This window comes from Tachypleus tridentatus, chromosome 1 (genome assembly GCF_004210375.1).
Source record: "Tachypleus tridentatus isolate NWPU-2018 chromosome 1, ASM421037v1, whole genome shotgun sequence".
Classification (NCBI taxonomy): domain Eukaryota; kingdom Metazoa; phylum Arthropoda; class Merostomata; order Xiphosura; family Limulidae; genus Tachypleus; species Tachypleus tridentatus.
In genome coordinates, this window is record NC_134825.1 from 165,789,743 (window position 1) to 165,816,901 (window position 27,159).

The following is a 27,159-nucleotide window of genomic DNA, read 5'->3' on the forward strand; positions in this document are numbered from 1 at the left end:
AGACATGACATAAGAACACCAAATTAACACGAGACTAGATGAACACAACGTACATAAATTAACCAAACATGCCACCAGTAATGACTAGTTAAAGAACCAGCAGCAAACGCTATGCTTACGACAGTGTTTACGCGCGTTCATGCCAATATTTGATAATTAGTTTTATGGTAGACAATTCGTCGTATTCTACACGTTCAAATTACTGTCTCTGTGCCCTATTCAAACACAGGTCTTTCTGGAATAGTTAATTTGCACATACAACGTTCTGTTGAGCAGAGGTTTCTTAAGCTAACGTAGCTCAGTTTGGAAATTAACGCATCTCGCTACTGATTGTTGTATTTTGGATAGAGAGGTGTTCGATAAGCATTTTCAACGTATTCATTTCTTAATTTGTTTTGTTCGGTTTTAATAGGATAATGATAGAGAAATACTTTTAATAATGAATACATATCTAGTCACCAATACTTCTGAGATATTTTACTTGTAGAGAGAAAGAAGACACTTGTAGCCATCTAGATGTTGGGAAGTATGGGTTATGATGTATTCCACAGGGATCGTTAGGTTTCACGAGGCACTCTTTTCACGACACTTTCAGGAAGCACTTTCAGATTAACAGTAGATAATGTTTTCATTCGTCAGGGTTCACAAGTCTTGCAGAGACCGAAGCTACGTTATTTTCTCGCCGAGTCCCGGTTTCGGTCGGATGTAGATTGTATTTTGTGTTAGAGTTTACGTCAACGTTCATGTAAGCCAATGGATAGCGGCTCGACTGATGTCGAAGAGCAACTACGTCAAGCAGTCCGTTTGACTGCCGAACGTTGTTACTTGAAACTGGATGGTCGCTGGAACCTAAGATACCTGTGTCGAGCGTTCCGTTTGCCTGTTGAACGTGGCTACCTGGTGGAGAAACATCGCTTTTAACTGGATCAATCGGGAGTGTGTCCAGAGATTTCAGACTTCTCGTCCGTTTGGTTGTTCCCTTTCCTTTGTTGTTTTCCTTCGGTGTGTTGGTTCCACAGTTGTAGTACGAATACGGGCGTGGCGGAAGTTCCATGTAGGCTGGTAACTCAGAATAACCATTCGGTCGTTTTCTCAGATGACCATTAGGCAACGATTGAGAGGATGAGGCGGTTTGAGAAGTCCCCGGTTCGACGAAGCTTGTTTCCCATGTATCAGATGGAGAGTCTTTGAACTTGGAGACGTCACTGTGATGTCGATGGATCGAAGGATCTTCCACGTGCAGAAGTTTCTCAAGAGACTCCTCACTGGACGACGATTGAACCTCCGTTTTATCCGTGTTCACGCTATAACTGGAAGAAGGCATTGGCATGAGAATATCCGCAGATCCCGGTGAATTAAGCCCATTCTTTGGTCTCTGAACCTGTAAAAAATAATTTGTAGTATCATCTTCATGTCTAATATCAGAATATCATGCATGTACTTCAGCGCTTCTTGCATGCGTATTGAACACCAATGTACCAATAACAATATCATTATACTGGAGGTTGTTAGATATACATCCAAAACTCGAATCTTGGAAACTACCGCACCGATAAACACCAATCATAACTGGGTAATATCTTTATAACTGGGTAGTACTTTGAAAGCGGATCAATAAATAAAACAGTTGAAATTTCCATAAAAATGACATGTTTCATATTTAACCAATAGGAATTACAAACAAAAAGGTTTAAGTTTCATATTTAACCAATAGGAATTACAAACAAAAAGATGTAAGTTTCATATTTAACCAATCAGAATCACAAACAAAAAGGTGTAAGTTTCAAACATAAAACAATCAAAAACGAAACGTAAATAAATTATTTGATTTCCTTTAGTAAAAATCTCATGAGTGTGGCAACAGAAAACAAGACTTTCATTGATAGCTGTGTCTACAAAGAAATACTTCAACAGAATTGTTACGAAATGTTGTGATGGTAGCTAAGTTTTAAACTAAACTTTCGATAAATCATTATTTTTATGGATGGTGAATATTATTGTACGTCACGTATGAGTTCATTGTTGTAGTAATATCAAACAGTTCTAGAAAGGGCCGCAGGCCCAGTAGCCTGAAATACTAAAATAATACCCAGAGTGTGTGTTTTCTTATAACAAAGCCATATCGGGCTATCTGCTGAGAATCAAACCTCTGTTCTACTAATAATAACAGAACATTAAAGAAACGTATTATAGCAGATTCTTAGTATGGTGTGAGATTAACCCTTATAAGTAGGCTGATAAAATAAGTATTTCATTAGTCTTAAAAATTATTGATGGAAGAACCTGAAAATTAGATCGTAATTCAATAATATTAAATACCTTTACCTGTTATTACAATATTTAACGTTTGTGTTTTTAAAATCGTTTTCCAACTGCATCCGTGATTACAGGTTAGTTATAAAAGTCTTTTGACACACTCGCATACGGTTTTGGAAAATTAAAAACAAATTTTAACTTTTGATAATTCATTAATAAATATGAGTTGGGCCAGTATTTCTACTCAACTAAATTTTAAGTGCACAACGTTAAACTCCAACACTAAGAACCTCAGACCTACTTAAAGGCAGACATTGCATCTGAGCAAAACAAATGACCTCACAAGTAGTAGGCACCCTGACCGCCCGATTGGAAGATGTGACTTATCTCTGACTGGACAAAGTATATTAGTATAAAATTTAAACCTTTAACAAAAGTGGTCATGACATTTCGAGTGGATAGGATTAACCTCTCAATTAGAGGTCATCATCTTTCACGAAGAGCTTATGTTGTCTCAATTGGACAACATCAAACTCTCTGAAAAAGGATTTCAACTTGTTCAGTGGGGCGTTTTCTATATAATAAGGAGTAACCATCAGGATGTCGATCTTCCAAGGGGAAAACATCAGTATGCGTCAATATAAAAACATCAGTCTTCTTTATCATCTACTGTCTCGCTGTTAACTTAAAATATAGATATTATAGCAGTTAACTTACAGAGTACTTGAATATTTATCTTCCACAGGTTAATCGATATTGTCTCAAACGTTTCACGAACATCTCCTTTGAATTATCCCAAACATCAACTGTCTGGATCCATTAAAATACGAGTTACCAAACACCACAAACTATTTGTTTAAATAAACAAAATTAAGTACAAAGTTACGAACTACTTTGTGCAGTGCCCAGCACTTGTATCGAAACGCGTTTTTTTGCCAAAAAATAGAACTGTCTACACGTAAATACTTTTGGAATTAGTACCTAACCATATACTATAAAGTTTATTTCTGTTATGTTATGAAAAACACTGAATCCAATTCATTTTTGTGTGGTGTATCCAAGTAAATTAGAATAATCAAACATAAACACGAAATTCTCTGAGAATAAGATAGCAACAGTTTGGTTCATTATTTTCCTTTGTTAGCAGTCGGGAGCTTCAACAAACCTTCAGCTAAACTTATAATATGTTATATACCTGTAAACAGATGTTTTGTCCGTCTGTTGGCCTCATTACGGTAATGTCGCGTTCACTTGAGGGGGGTCTACGGAACACTGGTAAAGGGGCGTTGATGACGTCAGGATCCTACAAACAAACATAAAACATGTAAGCATTATTTTCTCTAATATACAACTACGACACAAAACTCAACTAGTTCCAACGTCATTATTGAACTTGTGGTTTTTATAGAATATATACATAACACTGACTTTGTGATAACCAAGACGAAAATCCCATCATGGATGTATATTCTCTGGACCGTTCGTTGCTGGTGAATTTTGTGCAAAATTACTTAAGGGTCGCCTGCGCTAGCTGTTCATAATGTGGAACGTATAGACTAGATGGTAGGTAGTCAAAAATACTCACCGCCAACTCGTGGACTGTTGTCGTAACACATCCATAGCTCCAAACTGCGGAGCGACGTATCCTCTTTTGTTTTGGCGACAACGGGACGCAAACATGGGACCCATGAAAACCCTAATCCACCCGTTCTAGAGACACTCTACTAATTTATATTGGATAACCCGTTGTTGTTACAAAAACACAACTTTTTTGTAAGCATATAAAAATGATATGTGATATTTTGAAGAAACTGTAAGATAACAAAGAAACAATTTAGGCTAAATGTATTTATACTAAATAACTGATGCTAAGTACAAAGTAAATAAATCATATTGTGCAGTTTATTCCTCCCTTAAAATTCTTATCAGTAAATAAATTACATAAACTTTTGAATTTCGCGAAAAACTACATTAAGGCTATCTGCGCTAGATGTCCCTAACTTAGCAGTGTAAGACTGGAGGGAAGGCAGCTAATCATCACCACCCTCCGCAAACTCTAGGGCTATTCGTTTACGAACGAAGAGTGAGATTGATCGTTACATTATAACGCCCAGACGGCTGAAATGGTGAGCTGGGCCCATTAGTTATATAAATAGCGCCTACAAGAGTATTGTGTAATATTCCAAAAGGCCCGATGAGATCTGGGACTGGGATAAAGGATGTGACATATGTCTAACGACTGACGTAATATAAAACATTCTATTTTGTTATCATTCATTCGGTCACAGAATATGTATTCTATTATATAAAAGAACAAACTAGTGAGATTATCAACATAAAACAAAAAATAGTGAAACTCTCAGTACAAAACAATGTAAAACAACAGAACGACACTATGTGTGAGTACAAAACTGTGTAAAACAACAGAACGACACTATGTGTGAGTACAAAACTGTGTAAAACAACAGAACGACACTATGTGTCAGTGCAAAACTGTGTAAAACAATAGAACGACACTATGTGTCAGTACAGAACTGTGTATAACAACAGAACGACACTATGTGTCAGTACAAAACTGTGTAAAACAACAGAACGACACTATGTGTCAGTACAAAACTGTGTAAAACAACAGAACGACACTATGTGTCAGTACAAAACAATGTAAAACAACAGAACGACACTATGTGTCAGTACAAAACTGTGCAAAAAAAAAGAACGACACTATGTGTCAGTACAAAACTGTGTATAACAACAGAACGACACTATGTGTCAGTACAAAACTGTGTAAAACAACAGAACGACACTATGTGTCAGTACAAAACAATGTAAAACAACAGAACGACACTATGTGTCAGTACAAAACAATGTAAAACAACAGAACGACACTATGTGTCAGTACAAAACTGTGCAAAAAAAGAACGACACTATGTGTCAGTACAAAACAATGTAAAACAACAGAACGACACTATGTGTCAGTACAAAACAATGTAAAACAACAGAACGACACTATGTATCAGTACAAAACAATGTAAAACAACAGAACGACACTATGTGTCAGTACAAAACTGTGCAAAAAAAAAGAACGACACTATGTGTCAGTACAAAACTGTGTATAACAACAGAACGACACTATGTGTCAGTACAAAACTGTGTAAAACAACAGAACGACACTATGTGTCAGTACAAAACAATGTAAAACAACAGAACGACACTATGTGTCAGTACAAAACAATGTAAAACAACAGAACGACACTATGTGTCAGTACAAAACTGTGCAAAAAAAAAGAACGACACTATGTGTCAGTACAAAACAATGTAAAACAACAGAACGACACTATGTGTCAGTACAAAACAATGTAAAACAACAGAACGACACTATGTATCAGTACAAAACAATGTAAAACAACAGAACGACACTATGTGTCAGTACAAAACAATGTAAAACAACAGAACGACACTATGTGTCAGTACAAAACTGTGTAAAACAACAGAACGACACTATGTGTGAGTACAAAACTGTGTACAACAACAGAACGACACTATGTGTCAGTAAAAAACAATGTAAAACAACAGAACGACACTATGTGTCAGTACAAAACTGTGTAAAACAACAGAACGACACTATGTGTGAGTACAAAACTGTGTAAAACAGAACGACACTATGTGTGAGTACAAAACTGTGTATAACAACAGAACGACACTATGTGTGAGTACAAAACTGTGTACAACAACAGAACGACACTATGTATCAGTACAAAACTGTGTGTAACAACAGAACGACATTATGTGTGAGTACAAAACTGTGTAAAACAACAGAACGACACTATGTATCAGTACAAAACTGTGTAAAACAACAGAACGACATTATGTGTCAGTACAAAACTGTGTAAAACAACAGAACGACACTATGTGTCAGTACAAAACTGTGTAAAACAACAGAACGACACTATGTGTCAGTACAAAACAATGTAAAACAACAGAACGACACTATGTGTCAGTACAAAACTGTGTAAAACAACAGAACGACACTATGTGTCAGTACAAAACAATGTAAAACAACAGAACGACACTATGTGTCAGTACAAAACAATGTAAAACAACAGAACGACACTATGTATCAGTACAAAACAATGTAAAACAACAGAACGACACTATGTGTCAATACAAAACAATGTAAAACAACAGAACGACACTATGTGTCAATACAAAACAATGTAAAACAACAGAACGACACTATGTGTCAGTACAAAACAATGTAAAACAACAGAACGACACTATGTGTCAGTACAAAACAATGTAAAACAACAGAACGACACTATGTTTCAGTACAAAACAATGTAAAACAACAGAACGACACTATGTGTCAGTACAAAACAATGTAAAACAACAGAACGACACTATGTGTCAGTACAAAACAATGTAAAACAACAGAACGACACTATGTGTCAGTACAAAACAATGTAAAACAACAGAACGACACTATGTGTCAGTACAAAACAATGTAAAACAACAGAACGACACTATGTGTGAGTACAAAACAATGTAAAACAACAGAACGACACTATGTGTGAGTACAAAACAATGTAAAACAACAGAACGACACTATGTGTCAGTACAAAACAATGTAAAACAACAGAACGACACTATGTGTCAGTACAAAACAATGTAAAACAACAGAACGACACTATGTGTGAGTACAAAACAATGTAAAACAACAGAACGACACTATGTGTCAGTACAAAACAATGTAAAACAACAGAACGACACTATGTGTCAGTACAAAACAATGTAAAACAACAGAACGACACTATGTGTCAGTACAAAACAATGTAAAACAACAGAACGACACTATGTGTGAGTACAAAACAATGTAAAACAACAGAACGACACTATGTGTCAGTACAAAACAATGTAAAACAACAGAACGACACTATGTGTCAGTACAAAACAATGTAAAACAACAGAACGACATTATGTGTCAGTACAAAACTGTGTAAAACAACAGAACGACACTATGTATCAGTACAAAACTGTGTAAAACAACATAACGGCACTATGTGTGAGTACAAAACTGTGTAAAACAACAGAACGACACTATGTGTGAGTACAAAACTGTGTACAACAACAGAACGACACTATGTGTGAGTACAAAACTGTGTACAACAACAGAACGACACTATGTGTGAGTACAAAACTGTGTAAAACAACAGAACGACACTATGTGTGAGTACAAAACAATGTAAAACAACAGAACGACACTATGTGTGAGTACAAAACTGTGTAAAACAACAGAACGACACTATGTGTGAGTACAAAACAATGTAAAACAACAGAACGACACTATGTGTCAGTACAAAACTGTGTAAAACAACAGAACGACACTATGTGTGAGTACAAAACTGTGTAAAACAACAGAACGACACTATGTGTCAGTACAAAACAATGTAAAACAACAGAACGACACTATGTATCAGTACAAAACTGTGTAAAACAACAAAACGACATTATGTGTCAGTACAAAACAATGTAAAACAACAGAACGACACTATGTATCAGTACAAAACTGTGTAAAACAACAGAACGACATTATGTGTGAGTACAAAACTGTGTAAAACAACAGAACGACATTATGTGTCAGTACAAAACTGTGTAAAACAACAGAACGACACTATGTGTGAGTACAAAACTGTGTAAAACAACAGAACGACACTATGTGTTAGTACAAAACTGTGTATAACAACATTGTGACACTACATCTCTGTACAAAATTCTAAATCGTGGGATATTCTATTGGAATTTGAGTTCTTTAAATTACCACATGCTAAAATGTTAATTACGGAGTTCGACCTTTGATGTGAGCGCCACCTTTGACATTTTTAACCAATTAGTTTCATGTATTTAACAATTAATTTTACTCATTTTCCTTATGTAGCTTCCAGAGAAGTTGTTCATAAACAAAACTTGTACCCAGGCTCGGTTTATCAACCCCACCTGTTGGACAGAAGTAGTAAGGTCAATTTATCCTTTATATTCGAATTGTTTTTTGGAACAATATCACGTTTGACAAATATTAATAATTTTATTTTTAACTAAGGAAGGGAACCAATACCTGAATCAGCTGTATTGGTTGTGTAATAAATCAATACAAAGGAACACCTTTATATCTATATTAAAAACAATAAAATAAATAATATAAAATTATATATTAAAACATCTAACACCGCCCTCTACATTCCAACACTTAGTTACACAACCCCTTCCAAACATGTGGTCAGCTTCCGATCAGTTACCTCTTTGTGAACCTGACGATGACCGAAGAAGGTCGAAACGTTGTTCGCTCCTCTACGTAAAATATTTTCTGAACCCAAACGAGCCGTTTTTACATATATATTTCTCTACAAGTGGGTTTTCTCTACATCACTGACATATACACATTGTTTATTATAAAAACCAGAGTAGAAACATATCACAAGAACTTCAGATAATCATATATTTCACTTACAATACACTAATGATATAATAAGATAGTTGTTCGTGTATTTATATACAAAAGTATTTGTATTCCACGTGAATATGCAATAGGATTACAAGCGATAATTGTCTTTGAGTTATGACTGAACTAAGAGAATACGTTAAGTGAATATAAAACTAAATGCGTTTGCTAAAAATATACGAATATTGACTCCAGGAAACTACTTATATCATTTGAACGTATTATCCGCTAAGTATTTATTAAGGGCAGTTTCTCGTATACGTACAGTGGATAATGTTTTGAAGTTAGAATAAAAGCTCTAGTATTTAAGTGGAACATAACAAAATACACCGTGGCTCACTTCACTTTCTATGTATATATTTGTTTTATAATTATACAGAGTACAACAGGTATAATAGTTTAATCTAAGATCAACGTAAGAGTAAAACAAGATGAAATGAATGAAGCGTAAACAAATCTTAAGTACATATTTTGTAGAAAACGAAATCATTATAATGGCTATTTACAGATCACAAAGTTTTACCAAATAATTGAATTAACAATGGTATTAAGAGATAATATAATTAAACTTAAAATATATGTTGGTGATATAAGAAATCATTTTAAACGAAACAAATTACTGTTACTGTGTTTGATTTTAAATAATATATAAATGAATCAAGTGGTAAGAGAGAGGTAACTCTAAGACAAGATAGGGAACAAAACTTATGCATAGCAGTTATAAAACTACCAATAACAGATCATTACCCGATAGTATTAAACCTAAATACCAATAGCAACCACAAAATATAGATAAAGAAATGTCTTATCAAATATTATTACATTTTAAAACAAAATTTTACTAAATTCACTTGGTAAAATATAAACTTGCATAGATACTAATAATTCATATGAAATATTTATATAAATATTACCAATAGAAGTGAGGAAAGCATGTCATTATATAAAAAGGCGTAAAACAAACAAGTTGAAGAAATCGTAAATCACTAATGAAATAACAGAATCGACTAAAGTTAGAGATACAATGTAAGAGTTTCACAAAAATATTCTGTTAATAAATATTATAAACATACCTTCAATTATTAAAGAAATAAAATTACTTGGAAGCTAAGAATATGGAAAAAAAAATTACTATACAAATAATTTCAAAATTTGAAAAGGGTACAAAAACCAACGGAAGTTTTAATATGCTAACTGATAAAGTAAATAACATAAGGCCCTGTCATGGCCAGGTGGTTAAGGCACTTGACTCGTAATCCGAGGGTCATGGGTTCGAATCCCGGTCGCACCAAACATGCTCGCCCTTTCAGCCGTGGGGGCGTTATAATGTGACGGTCAATCCCACTATTCGTTGGTAAAAGAGTAGCCCAAGAGTTGACGGTGGGTGGTGATGACTAGCTGCTTTTCCTCTAGTCTTACACTGCTAAATTAGGGGCAGCTAACGCAGATAGCCCTCGTGTAGCTTTGCGCGAAATTCAAAAACAAACAAACGGAACTGCACTTAAGACGTACTCGCAAAATTCATACAAATACGTGTGAGTCTTTAGATATGATAAAAACACAGTCTATTTTGATCCAGAAAAGCAATATGATACAGTAACACCTAAAGTATTGATATATAAAATAGAAATTATATGGATAACAGGTACTGAATTAAATAGTTTAAATATTATTTGTATATAAGATTATTACAAACTAAAAATAAAAACAAAACTCCAATGATGTGAATATAATAAATATGGTATTTCATAGTGTTCAATATTTGGTGTATTTTTTCACAATATACGTAAATGATTTATGTGATACAAATTTAAGTGCTAAAATCACTGTGTTTGCTAATGGTACGTTAACATTAATCTTAACTTTAAAATAAAAATTGACTTGGAAACAGTGGCAAATTAGATTTTCCGAAATAACTAATCTATTAATATAAATATAACAAAAACACGATACGTACTTTTTGAATCAAAATAAAATCAAAGCTGGTTGTACTTATCAAGCTGCGTAAATCGCCAGAATCCATAAATCCAGAATCCATCACTCCACAAAGTGTTTATGGAGTGAATCATGATTTCTGTATTTGGACGAATTTTCATCTAAATAAGTAAGTTACCTTCCAAGACAATAGTACAATAATAATAATAACGAACCTTATTGCTCTAATTTTCTCTTTTACAGAACTGATATGCCACAGTGGGGATTGCATTTTCTAAATATTAAGTAAGTTTTTGTAGATTTTCTATCTTGGTTCAGCACGTTTTATATTACAATAGCTAGGTATGTTAGGTATAAACCGATCGCTTCTTGTCCTTCTAAAGTTTAAGAAGTTATTATAATATTTGTTTCTTTGTATTTGAATTTCGTGCAAAGCTGCACGAGAGCCACCTGAGCTAGCCGTTCCTAATTTAGGAGTGTGAGGGAAGGCAGCTAGTCATCCTCACCCACTGTCAACTCTTGAGCTACTCTTTTACCAACGAATAGTGGAATTGACCGTCACATTACAACGCCCCCACGGCTGAAAGGGCGAGCATGTTTGATGCGACGGGGATTCGAACCCGCGACCCTAGGATTACGAGTCCAGTGCCTTAACCACCTAGCCCTCCCGAGCCTTGTTAATAATAAGCGAATATTTATATTTCATTCCAAAAGGATAAGATCTTATATAGAAAGGATAAACTTGTATATATATGTATAATATACTCACCTGCATACAGTAACCGAGTCTCTCAATAATGGTACTAAAATTTGGTCGTTTATCTGGAATTTGATGCCAACACTGCGTCATAATTCGATACCTAGTAAATAAATGATCAAACAACCTTTAGATAAGACAGGATGACACACAGACTTCACAGAAAACGCCAACAATTCTAAAAAAAGGTAAACACCTGCCTAAAGAAATTCTGATAATAGCTTAAGCAAACATAGAATGAAAACTCTGTGCTGTTTACTTATCCTGAGAGACTTGGCGGTGAACTTGACGGCTTACAACCCTCAAATTCTAGATTCGATCTCTGTAGTGAGCACAGCGCAGATAGTCCATCATGTAACTGCGCTCAAACTACAAAACAAATCTTGGTAACTTATGATTGGACAATTACTTTGACGGCAGATAAGTACTGCATAATCAACATTTATCAAGCCTGAAGGACTTACGGATAAACTCATTGCCTGAAAATAAATTTATACCTCCAGCAGCAGCGTAAAACAACAGAAGTTAATACAATAAATTTCAACATAACATTCAATACAGCGTTACATGTCTAGTAACTCTAGATTGATATCTGTCCAAAACATACCCTAAATTGTTGCTTATTTGTTAACTTTATAATACAAAATTTCTCCACAATATACCTTATATTATATACACACACTAGTCACACATGCACACATTACATTTGTGAATTATTTATTCAAATGCATATTTACACACAATAGTTACCTGCTATACATTTTTTGTGACGTGTGTAGAACATAAAAAACAGTAATAATATTGTTTGAACTTTATCCTTACACTGGACTTGGACAATTCCTCGGAGGCTCAAGTCTACCACCAGAGGTAACCAGCTGTATTACTTCTTGATTACCACGTCCTGGATATGGTATGTATCCTAAAGACATCACTTCCCACAGCAGTATGCCAAAGGACCTTGGTATATAGAAATATATATATATAGATGGACATAAATAGAAACAGGGGTTATAATGAGTAACTGCTTAAATTCGATAAACAAAACATGCGATAACCTTTAATATCTAATCATCAACAAACCTACAGACGCTCTAAGAGATCAAAATCACAACATAAAGCTTTGAATTTCATATTGTCAGACAAAATGTTATACTATTTCGAAATAGTTTAGAAAAACAAAATTATTTTATTTATCGAATTTTAGTAAACACATTTTAAGGAGTTTATCTGACTAAAATTTCTTATTTATTATGATTACGATTATTGTTCAGTTTAAATTTGTTTTAATAAAGTTGGTAAAGGTAAAAAGAGACAGACACTCCAAATAAAACTCATACGGTTCAGTAAAAATATTCTTGATGCTCCTGCCATCTAACGAGTAAAGAGGTAACAAGATCTAATTAGAAATCCGAAATCTAAAATTAACTGTGACAATAACTTACAGTTTGCTTGTTTTGAATTTCGCACAAAGCTACTCAAGGGCTATCTGCACTAGCCGTCTATAATTTTGTAGTGTAAGACTAGAGGGAAGGCAGTTAGTCATCATCGCCCACCACCAACTCTTGGGCTACTCTTTTCTAAACCAAAAGTGTGATTGACCGTCACTTATAACGCCCTCACGGCTGAAAAGGCGAGCACGTTTGGAGTGACAAGGATTTGAACCCACGAATCTTAGATTACGAGTCTGGTGCCTGAACTACCTGACCATAATTTACACCTATCTATAATAACATAATTTTCAATATCGCAAAAGACGTTTTAATTATATTATTTTCGATTTTACATATATTGTATATTTCAACATCATTGAAGCCAAAAATGAATTTGTTTCTTATTCTCAAGGTATGTACGTCATAGTAACAAAGAAAGTTTGCTATTCACATCTTCTCCTGGGGCTTTGTACTGAAACATGAAATGTAACTGACAATACGAAGCCTCATTTTGAAGTCTCAATTAGCGATCTGCGATTCAGTGGACACTTTGGACATTGAAAAAAGAGAGAAAATACTTTTACTCTCCAGATAAATATAAATATAAAATAATATATTTCTATTCAGACCAATGTTTCGCCTTCGCGATTTCTTCAGGATTAGTATAAATAACTGTTTGACATTAGAAAATTCGGTAGAGAGTAAACCTGCTTGTAATGTTCTATTTTTCGAGTTAGTCGTAACGTGCATCTAACAACGTATAATATATTATTATTCTTTCGTTATTGTATCCTATATTGTAGTATAGTTACAACACTAAGTAACTACATAAAAATATGACATTTATTACTTCAATGAAATACATAGAAATAAAATAATAAGAACCATAGTAAATTTTAATATTAACTGACAACAGCTGCTAAGGAACTACAATAAGTAGAAAGGATACAAAGCTTATTAGCAGTGTTATAAACATACTGTAAGACTACGTGGTACGCTAGAGAATGCAAGTGTGAAGCTGAAAATAATAGTGCTAAACATATTGACACAAAGTGTTGTTTTATGAATAGTGGTTTAGTTACATCCATTGTTTTATGAATAGTTACATCCATTGTCTCTGTTAATTTTTATCAAAAATAACAAAAACTTTCTGAAGAAGCTGTAAACAGAAACACTCAATCCACAAAAGACAAATTAATAGATTTGAATATAATAAACATACAGATGAATGTGTAAGGAAGTGTAACAACGTTAGTATTGTTACAGAACTGTCAAACTTACAAATAAACATAGAGGTACATGTATAAGGAAATGTAACAACGTTAGTATTGTTACAGAACTGTCAAACTTAGAAATAAACATACAGATGAATGTGTAATGAAGTGTAACATCGTTAGAGTTGTTACAGAACTGTCGAACTTGCAAATAAACATACAGATGAATGTGTAATGAAGTGTAACAACGTTAGTATTGTTACAGAACTGTCAAACTTACAAATAAACATAGAGGTACATGTATAAGGATGTGTAACAGCGTTAGTGTTGTTACAGTACTTACAAAGATGCATATGATAAAGGTATATAATTAATTGAGCGATATCTTTCATAATTTATGAATTATGCTAAGTTTCTACCTTAATTGTAAAATGAAAGTTAAATTTGTGTGCAACATGAAAATCTCCCATTTTTATATGCAAAGCTATTAGAAAAAAATTATTTTAGCTTATTTATTGGTCAAACAGCATCATGTATATCAAACAATGATCTTTTTTGTCCAATGATCGTTCTAAAAACTTTGAGACCACAATTTTCAATTCAGCTCCCCACCAGTGTTGTTAAACATCTTCATATCGTCTAATATAATTCACACGGTATCAATTCCTCATCATCCCCATCAGTGTTAAACATCTACCTACTCCACCGTATAACATAATCCACACAGTATTAATTCCCCATCACCAACATCAGTGTTAAACATCTACCTACTCCACCGTATAACATAATCCACACAATATTAATTCCCCATCACCAACATCAGTGTTAAACATCTACCTACTCCACCGTATAACATAATCCACACAGTATTAATTCCCCATCACCACCATCAGTGTTAAACATCTACCTACTTCATCGTACAACATAATCCACACAGTATTAATTCCCCATCACCACCATCAGTGTTAAACATCTACCTACTCCACCGTATAACATAATCCACACAGTATTAATTCTCCATCACCACCATCAGTGTTAAACATCTACCTACTCCACCGTATAACATAATCCACACAGTATTAATTCCTCATCACCACCATCAGTGTTAAACATCTACCTACTCCACCGTATAATATAATCCACACAGTATTAATTCTCCATCACCACCATCGGTGTTAAACATCTACCTACTTCTTATCGTACAGTATAATCCACACAGTATCAATTCCTCACCACCACCATCAGTGTTAAACATCTACCTACTCCACCGTATAACATAATCCACACAGTATTAATTCCCCATCACCACCATCAGGTGTTAAACATCTACCTACTCCACCGTATAACATAATCCACACAGTATTAATTCTCTATCACCACCATCAGTGTTAAACATCTACCTGCTTCTATCGTACAACATAATCCACACAGTATTAATTCTCCATCACCACCATCAGTGTTAAACATCTACCTACTCCACCGTATAAATATAATCCACACAGTATTATTTCCCATCACCACCATCAGTGTTAAACATCTACCTACTTCCACTGTATAACATAATCCACACAGTATTAATTCCCCATCACCACCATCAGTGTTAAACATCTACCTACTTCCACCGTATAACATAATCCACACAGTATTAATTCCCTATCACCACCATCAGTGTTAAACATCTACCTACTTCTCGTCGTACAGTATAATCCACACAGTATCAATTTCTCACCACCACCATTGTGTTAAACATCTACCTACTCCACTGTATAACATAATCCACACAGTATTAATTCCCCATCACCACCATCAGTGTTAAACATCTACCTACTTCATCGTACAACATAATCCACAGAGTATTAATTCCCCATCACCACCATCAGTGTTAAACATCTACCTACTCCACCGTAAAACATAATCCACACAGTATTAATTCTCATCATCCCCATCAGTGTTAAACATCTTCCTACTTCATCGTACAAATATAATCCACAGAGTATTAATTCCCCATCACCACCATCAGTGTTAAACATCTACCTACTTCATCGTACAACATAATCCACACGGTATCAATTCCTCATCACCACCATCAGTGTTAAACATCTACCTACTTCATCGTATAACATAATCCACACAGTATTAATACCCCATCACCACCATCAGTGTTAAACATCTACCTACTCCACGGTATAACATAATCCACACAGTATTAATTCCTCATCATCCCCATCAGTGTTAAACATCTTCCTACTTCATCGTACAACATAATCCACAGAGTATTAATTCCCCATCACCACCATCAGTGTTAAACATCTACCTACTTCATCGTACAACATAATCCACACGGTATCAATTCCTCATCACCACCATCAGTGTTAAACATCTACCTACTTCATCGTGTAACATAATCCACACAGTATTAATACCCCATCACCACCATCAGTGTTAAACATCTACCTACTCCACGGTATAACATAATCCACACAGTATTAATTCCCCATCACCACCATCAGTGTTAAACATCTACCTACTCCACCGTAAAACATAATCCACACAGTATTAATTCCCCATCACCACCATCAGTTTTAAACATCTACCTACTTCATCGTACAACATAATCCACACAGTATTAATTCCCCATCACCACCATCAGTGTTAAACATCTTCCTACTTCATCGTACAAATATAATCCACAGAGTATTAATTCCCCATCACCAACATCAGTGTTAAACATCTACCTACTCCACCGTAAAACATAATCCACACAGTATTAATTCCTCATCATCCCCATCAGTGTTAAACATCTTCCTACTTCATCGTACAACATAATCCACACAGTATAAATTCCTCATCATCCCCATCAGTGTTAAACATCTTCCTACTTCATCGTATAACATAATTCACACAGTATTAATTCCCCATCACCACCATCAGTGTTAAACATCTACCTACTTAATCGTACAACATAATTCACACGGTAATAATTCCTCATCACCACCATCAGTGTTAAACATCTACCTACTCCACCGTACAACATAATTCACACGGTATTAATTCCCCATCACCACCATCAGTGTTAAACATCTACCTACTCCACCGTATTACATAATCCACACAGTATTAATTCACCATCACCACCATCAGTGTTAAACATCTACCTACTCCACCGTATAACATAATCCACACAGTATTAATTCCCCATCACCACCATCAGTGTTAAACATCTACCTACTTCATCGTATAACATAATCCACACAGTATCAATTCCCATCACCACCATCAGTGTTAAACATCTACCTACTCCACTGTATAACATAATCCACACAGTATTAATTCCCATCACCACCATCAGTGTTAAACATCTACCTACTCCACCGTATATATATATCCACACAGTATTAATTCTATCACCAACATCAGTGTTAAACATCTACCTACTTCCACCGTATAATATAATCCACACAGTATTAATTCCCCATCACCAACATCAGTGTTAAACATCTACCTACTTCCACCGTATAAATATAATCCACACAGTATTAATTCCCTATCACCACCATCAGTGTTAAACATCTACCTACTTCATCGTACAAATATAATCCACACAGTATTAATTCCCCATCACCACCATCAGTGTTAAACATCTACCTACTTCCACCGTATAACATAATCCACACAGTATTAATTCCCTATCACCACCATCAGTGTTAAACATCTACCTACTCCACCGTATAAATATAATCCACACAGTATTAATTCTCTATCACCACCATCAGTGTTAAACATCTACCTACTCCACTGTATAACATAATCCACACAGTATTAATTCCCCATCACCACCATCAGTGTTAAACATCTACCTACTTCATCGTACAGCATAATCCACACAGTATCAATTCTCACTCACCACCATCAGCGTTAAACATCTACCTACTCCACTGTATAACATAATCCACACAGTATTAATTCCCTATCACTACCATCAGTGTTAAACATCTACCTACTCCCACTGTATAATATAATCCACACAGTATTAATTCCCTATCACCACCATCAGTGTTAAACATCTACCTACTTCATCGTACAAATATAATCCACACAGTATTAATTCTCCATCACCACCATCAGTGTTAAACATCTACCTACTTCCACCGTATAACATAATCCACACAGTATTAATTCCCTATCACCACCATCAGTGTTAAACATCTACCTACTCCACCGTATAACATAATCCACACAGTATTAATTCCCCATCACCACCATCAGTGTTAAACATCTACCTACTCCACCGTATAACATAATCCACACAGTATTAATTCCCCATCACCACCATCAGTGTTAAACATCTACCTACTTCATCGTACAGCATAATCCACACAGTATCAATTCCTCACCACCACCATCAGTGTTAAACATCTACCTACTCCACCGTATAACATAATCCACACAGTATTAATTCCCCATCACCACCATCAGTGTTAAACATCTACCTACTTCATCGTACAACATAATCCACAGAGTATTAATTCCCCATCACCACCATCAGTGTTAAACATCTACCTACTCCACCGTAAAACATAATCCACACAGTATTAATTCCTCATCATCCCCATCAGTGTTAAACATCTTCCTACTTCATCGTACAACATAATCCACAGAGTATTAATTCCCCATCACCACCATCAGTGTTAAACATCTACCTACTTCATCGTACAACATAATCCACACGGTATCAATTCCTCATCACCACCATCAGTGTTAAACATCTACCTACTTCATCGTATAACATAATCCACACAGTATTAATACCCCATCACCACCATCAGTGTTAAACATCTACCTACTCCACGGTATAACATAATCCACACAGTATTAATTCCTCATCATCCCCATCAGTGTTAAACATCTTCCTACTTCATCGTACAACATAATCCACAAAGTATTAATTCCCCATCACCACCATCAGTGTTAAACATCTACCTACTTCATCGTACAACATAATCCACACGGTATCAATTCCTCATCACCACCATCAGTGTTAAACATCTACCTACTTCATCGTGTAACATAATCCACACAGTATTAATACCCCATCACCACCATCAGTGTTAAACATCTACCTACTCCACGGTATAACATAATCCACACAGTATTAATTCCCCATCACCACCATCAGTGTTAAACATCTACCTACTCCACCGTAAAACATAATCCACACAGTATTAATTCCCCATCACCACCATCAGTTTTAAACATCTACCTACTTCGTCGTACAAATATAATCCACACGGTATCAATTCCTCATCACCACCACAAGTGTTAAACATCTACCTACTCCACCGTATAACATAATCCACACAGTATTAATTCCCCATCACCACCATCAGTGTTAAACATCTACCTACTTCATCGTACAACATAATCCACACAGTATTAATTCCCCATCACCACCATCAGTGTTAAACATCTTCCTACTTCATCGTACAACATAATCCACAGAGTATTAATTCCCCATCACCAACATCAGTGTTAAACATCTACCTACTCCACCGTAAAACATAATCCACACAGTATTAATTCCTCATCATCCCTATCAGTGTTAAACATCTTCCTACTTCATCGTACAACATAATCCACACAGTATAAATTCCTCATCATCCCCATCAGTGTTAAACATCTTCCTACTTCATCGTATAACATAATTCACACAGTATTAATTCCCCATCACCACCATCAGTGTTAAACATCTACCTACTTAATCGTACAACATAATTCACACGGTATTAATTCTCATCACCACCATCAGTGTTAAACATCTACCTACTCCACCGTATAACATAATTCACACGGTATTAATTCCCCATCACCAACATCAGTGTTAAACATCTACCTACTCCACCGTATAACATAATCCACACAATATTAATTCCCCATCACCAACATCAGTGTTAAACATCTACCTACTCCACCGTATAAATATAATCCACACAGTATTAATTCTATCACCACCATCAGTGTTAAACATCTACCTACTTCATCGTACAACATATAATCCACACAGTATTAATTCCCCATCACCACCATCAGTGTTAAACATCTACCTACTCCACCGTGCATATAATATAATCCACACAGTATTAATTCCCCATCACCACCATCAGTGTTAAACATCTACCTACTCCACTGTATAACATAATCCACACAGTATTAATTCCCCATCACCACCATCAGTGTTAAACATCTACCTACTCCACCGTATAAATATAATCCACACAGTATTAATTCCCTTATCACCACCATCAGGTTGTTAAACATCTACCTACTTCTTATCGTACAGCATAATCCACACAGTATCAATTCCTCACCACCACCATCAGTGTTAAACATCTACCTACTCCACCGTATAATATAATCCGCACAGTATTAATTCTCCATCACCACCATCAGTGTTAAACATCTACCTACTCCACTGTATAACATAATCCACACGGTATAATTCCCTATCACCACCATCAGTGTTAAACATCTACCTATTTATCGTACAAATATAATCCACACAGTATTAATTCTCCATCACCACCATCAGTGTTAAACATCTACCTACTCCACTGTATAACATAATCCACACAGTATTAATTCCCTATCACCACCATCAGTGTTAAACATCTACCTACTCCACCGTATAAATATAATCCACACAGTATTAATTCCCTATCACCACCATCAGTGTTAAACATCTACCTACTCCACCGTATAACATAATCCACACAGTATTAATTCCCTATCACCACCATCAGTGTTAAACATCTACCTACTTCTATCGTACAGCATAATCCACACAGTATCAATTCTCACCACCACCATCAGTGTTAAACATCTACCTACTTCCACCGTATAATATAATCCACACAGTATTAATTCCCTATCACCACCATCAGTGTTAAACATCTACCTACTTCGTCGTACAATATAATCCACAGAGTATTAATTCCCCATCACCACCATCAGTGTTAAACATCTACCTACTCCACCGTAAAACATAATCCACACAGTATTAATTCTCATCATCCCCATCAGTGTTAAACATCTTCCTACTTCATCGTACAAATATAATCCACAGAGTATTAATTCCCCATCACCACCATCAGTGTTAAACATCTACCTACTTCATCGTACAACATAATCCACACGGTATCAATTCCTCATCACCACCATCAGTGTTAAACATCTACCTACTTCATCGTATAACATAATCCACACAGTATTAATACCCCATCACCACCATCAGTGTTAAACATCTACCTACTCCACGGTATAACATAATCCACACAGTATTAATTCCTCATCATCCCCATCAGTGTTAAACATCTTCCTACTTCATCGTACAACATAATCCACAGAGTATTAATTCCCCATCACCACCATCAGTGTTAAACATCTACCTACTTCATCGTACAACATAATCCACACGGTATCAATTCCTCATCACCACCATCAGTGTTAAACATCTACCTACTTCTATCGTAAATATAATCCACACAGTATTAATACCCCATCACCACCATCAGTGTTAAACATCTACCTACTCCACGGTATAACATAATCCACACAGTATTAATTCCCCATCACCACCATCAGTGTTAAACATCTACCTACTCCACCGTAAAACATAATCCACACAGTATTAATTCCCCATCACCACCATCAGTTTTAAACATCTACCTACTTCATCGTACAACATAATCCACACGGTATCAATTCCTCATCACCACCACAAGTGTTAAACATCTACCTACTCCACCGTATAACATAATCCACACAGTATTAATTCCCCATCACCACCATCAGTGTTAAACATCTACCTACTTCATCGTACAACATAATCCACACAGTATTAATTCCCCATCACCACCATCAGTGTTAAACATCTTCCTACTTCATCGTACAACATAATCCACAGAGTATTAATTCCCCATCACCAACATCAGTGTTAAACATCTACCTACTCCACCGTAAAACATAATCCACACAGTATTAATTCCTCATCATCCCCATCAGTGTTAAACATCTTCCTACTTCATCGTACAACATAATCCACACAGTATAAATTCCTCATCATCCCCATCAGTGTTAAACATCTTCCTACTTCATCGTATAACATAATTCACACAGTATTAATTCCCCATCACCACCATCAGTGTTAAACATCTACCTACTTAATCGTACAACATAATTCACACGGTATTAATTCCTCATCACCACCATCAGTGTTAAACATCTACCTACTCCACCGTATAACATAATTCACACGGTATTAATTCCCCATCACCACCATCAGTGTTAAACATCTACCTACTCCACCGTATTACATAATCCACACAGTATTAATTCACCATCACCACCATCGGTGTTAAACATCTACCTACTCCACCGTATAACATAATCCACAGTATATAATTCCCCATCACCACCATCAGTGTTAAACATCTACCTACTTCATCGTATAACATAATCACACAGTATCAATTCCCCATCACCACCATCAGTGTTAAACATCTACCTACTCCCACCGTATAACATAATCCACACAGTATTAATTCCTATCACCACCATCAGTGTTGAAACATCTACCTACTCCACCGTATTATATAATCCACACAGTATTAATTCCCCATCACCACCATCAGTGTTAAACATCTACCTACTCCACCGTATTACATAATCCACACAGTATTAATTCACCATCACCACCATCAGTGTTAAACATCTACCTACTCCACCGTATAACATAATCCACACAGTATTAATTCCCCATCACCACCATCAGTGTTAAACATCTACCTACTTCATCGTATAACATAATCCACACAGTATCAATTCCCCATCACCACCATCAGTGTTAAACATCTACCTACTCCACCGTATAACATAATCCACACAGTATTAATTCCCATCACCACCATCAGTGTTAAACATCTACCTACTCCACCGTATTACATAATCCACACAGTATTAATTCCCCATCACCACCATCAGTGTTAAACATCTACCTACTCCACCGTATAAATATAATCCACACAGTATTAATTCCCTATCACCACCATCAGTGTTAAACATCTACCTACTTCATCGTATAACATAATCCACACAGTATCAATTCCCCATCACCACCATCAGTGTTAAACATCTACCTACTCCACCGTATAACATAATTCACACGGTATTAATTCCCCATCACCAACATCAGTGTTAAACATCTACCTACTCCCACCGTATAAATATAATTCACACGGTATTAATTCCCCATCACCACCATCAGTGTTAAACATCTACCTACTTCCACTGTATTATATAATCCACACAGTATAATTCCCCATCACCACCATCAGTGTTAAACATCTACCTACTTCTGTATCGTACAAATATAATCCACACAGTATTAATTCCCCATCACCACCATCAGTGTTAAACATCTTTCCTACTTATCGTACAAATATAATCCACAGAGTATTAATTCCCCATCACCAACATCAGTGTTAAACATCTACCTACTCCACCGTAAAACATAATCCACACAGTATTAATTCTCATCATCCCTATCAGTGTTAAACATCTTCCTACTTCTTATCGTACAATATAATCCACACAGTATAAATTCTCATCATCCCCATCAGTGTTAAACATCTTCCTACTTCACTGTATAAATATAATTCACACAGTATTAATTCCCATCACCACCATCAGTGTTAAACATCTACCTACTTAATCGTACAACATAATTCACACGGTATTAATTCCTCATCACCACCATCAGTGTTAAACATCTACCTACTCCACCGTATAACATAATTCACACGGTATTAATTCCCCATCACCACCATCAGTGTTAAACATCTACCTACTTCACCGTATTACATAATCCACACAGTATTAATTCACCATCACCACCATCAGTGTTAAACATCTACCTACTCCACCGTATAACATAATCCACACAGTATTAATTCCCCATCACCACCATCAGTGTTAAACATCTACCTACTTCATCGTATAACATAATCCACACAGTATGAATTCCCCATCACCACCATCAGTGTTAAACATCTACCTACTCCACCGTATAACATAATCCACACAGTATTAATTCCCATCACCACCATCAGTGTTAAACATCTACCTACTCCACTGTATTATATAATCCACACAGTATTAATTCCCATCACCACCATCAGTGTTAAACATCTACCTACTCCACCGTATTACATAATCCACACAGTATTAATTCACCATCACCACCATCAGTGTTAAACATCTACCTACTCCACCGTATAACATAATCCACACAGTATTAATTCCCCATCACCACCATCAGTGTTAAACATCTACCTACTTCATCGTATAACATAATCCACACAGTATCACTCCCCATCACCACCATCAGTGTTAAACATCTACCTACTCCACCGTATAAATATAATCCACACAGTATTATTCCTATCACCACCATCAGTGTTAAACATCTACCTACTCCACCGTATAACATAATCCACACAGTATTAATTCCCCATCACCACCATCAGTGTTAAACATCTACCTACTCCACCGTATAACATAATCCACACAGTATTAATTCCCCATCACCACCATCAGTGTTAAACATCTACCTACTTCATCGTATAACATAATCCACACAGTATCAACTCCCCATCACCACCATCAGTGTTAAACATCTACCTACTCCACCGTATAAATATAATTCACACGGTATTAATTCCCTATCACCAACATCAGTGTTAAACATCTACCTACTCCACCGTATAAATATAATTCACACGGTATTAATTCCCCATCACCACCATCAGTGTTAAACATTTACCTACTCCGCCGTATTACATAATCCACACACGTATTAATTCCCTATCACCACCATCGGTGTTAAACATCTACCTACTCCACCGTATAAAACATAATCCACACAGTATTAATTCCCCATCACCACCATCACTGTTGAAACATCTACCTACTCCACCGTATAAATATAATCCACACGGTATCAATTCCTCATCACCACCATCAGTGTTAAACATCTACCTACTCCACCGTACAACATAATCCACACAGTATTAATTCCCCATCACCACCATCATCAGTGTTAAACATCTACCTACTCCACCGTATAACATAATCCACACAGTATTAATTCCCCATCACCACCATCACTGTTAAACATCTACCTACTCCACCGTATAACATAATCCACACAGTATTAATTCCCCACCACCACCATCAGTGTTAAACATCTTCCTACTTCATCGTACAACATAATCCACAGAGTATTAATTCCCCATCACCACCATCAGTGTTAAACATCTACCTACTTAATCGTACAACATAATCCACACGGTATCAATTCCTCATCACCACCATCAGTGTTAAACATCTACCTACTCCACCGTATTACATAATCCACACAGTATTAATTCCCCACCACCCTCATCATCAGTGTTAAACATCTTCCTATTCTAACAAAGAAGTTAGAGAACATTGTTAGTGTTATTCCAATACCATACTCGAGGTTATACAGAAACTTGATGAAATAAACTGAAAGAAACGATAAAGAGTTTATTGATTTTTGAACGGTTATGGAGACCAACGTGTTTTCTGTTCATCAAAACATGCGAAGCCTCTTACCAAGTATCGGTCTTAGACGTGAATATTCCATCGAGAAAAGCTTCAGGTGGCATCCATTTCACTGGTAAAGTCGCTTTCCCTCCCTTTCTGTAGTAGTCGGCCCTTTGATAAGACAAAGTTTCATCAACTTTAAATGTTTGTTTGTTTGTTTTTTGTGTTAATATTACCCAACTCATAACAAAATCTCAAATTCGATTGCAAACCTTATAGGAGAAAAAAAAATCTAAATAAAATTTTACCACGTACATCACCCTGGTGTCTAAATTTCACATAACTTGATATTTACTGACGCAATACTGAAACAGTTTTACGTTTTAAAAATACAATCCAAATTCGTGGCGACAGTAAATAAACTGTAGAGTGAACTGGAAAAGAAAACAAAAAAGAAGGCAAAAAAAAACGTTTAATAGACAAGTTCGTTTGTTATAAGGTAATCTTCAGATAGAAACAGTTTAGAATGTTGTAATTTAATGCAGTAAGGTAGTGGATACAAATAACAGTATTTCAAAATACTATTGGTTTCCGAACCCTCAGAGAAACGGTCAATGTCAAATTTAATGGTTTGTTTGTTTTGGAATTTCGCACAAAGCTACTCGAAATCTATCTGTGATAGCCATCCCTATTTTAGCAGTGCAAGACTAGAGGGAAGGCAGCTAGTCATCACCACCCACCGCCAACTCTTGGGCTACTCTTTTACCAACGAATAGTGGGATTGAACGTAATATTATACACCCCCACGGCTGGGAGGGCGAGCATGTTTAGCGCGACGCGGGCGCGAACCCGCGACCCTTGGATTACGAGTCGCACGCCTTACGCGCTTGGCCATGCCAGGCCGCAAATTTAATGGTAGTGGTGAAACAAAATAAGAAAGAACAGATCTTTGGAAGACAACTAATAGCAGATCATAATCTACAGTAAAAGATCACAATAAGTTAAGAAACTATGAATGAATAATTATTGGACGATCTATCATAAAGGTTTTGGGTTATGTTGCGTTTGTTGCGTAGTAGGAAAATTGAAATAAAACTTATGTGGAAATTTTCCACTTTTATTCCGTGTAGTAATTCGTGGAAGACATTTTGGCACAGTGACTGGCCATCTAGTATTCAGTGCATCCAAGTAACGAAGCCTTTTGCAGTTATTGTTTCTTATAGAAAGTTTTCTATCTTATTATTTCTTTTAAAACTTTGCAAACATAATTTCCTTTTTGAATATTCTAGAGCTGGTCTTAAATACCACAAAATGTATTCATGTTGTTCGGTGACACTATGCCATTCCTTGCTGTTGTATGTATGAGGTTTCATAAAGCAGAGCCACGTCGGGCTATCTGTTGAGTCCACCGAGGGGGATCGAACCCTTCATTTTAGTGTTGTAAATCCGTCG

At 35.8% G+C, this 27,159-nt stretch overlaps 1 protein-coding gene across 1 annotated transcript in view; it reads right to left on the reverse strand.

The window, feature by feature from the left end:
* Positions 1 to 485: 485 nt before the first annotated feature.
* The window catches only part of LOC143233424 (leukocyte tyrosine kinase receptor-like), an 89,127-nt gene continuing 62,453 nt past the window's right edge, over positions 486 to 27,159 (reverse strand). Inside the window, exons 24-28 of the mRNA XM_076469635.1 lie at positions 25,777 to 25,878; positions 12,264 to 12,398; positions 11,454 to 11,544; positions 3,452 to 3,559; positions 486 to 1,381 (exon numbers count right to left, since the gene is read on the reverse strand). Of these exons, the coding sequence (XP_076325750.1) occupies positions 629 to 1,381; positions 3,452 to 3,559; positions 11,454 to 11,544; positions 12,264 to 12,398; positions 25,777 to 25,878 (1,189 nt within the window). The 3' untranslated portion in view covers positions 486 to 628. The remainder of the gene's footprint in view (positions 1,382 to 3,451; positions 3,560 to 11,453; positions 11,545 to 12,263; positions 12,399 to 25,776; positions 25,879 to 27,159) is intronic.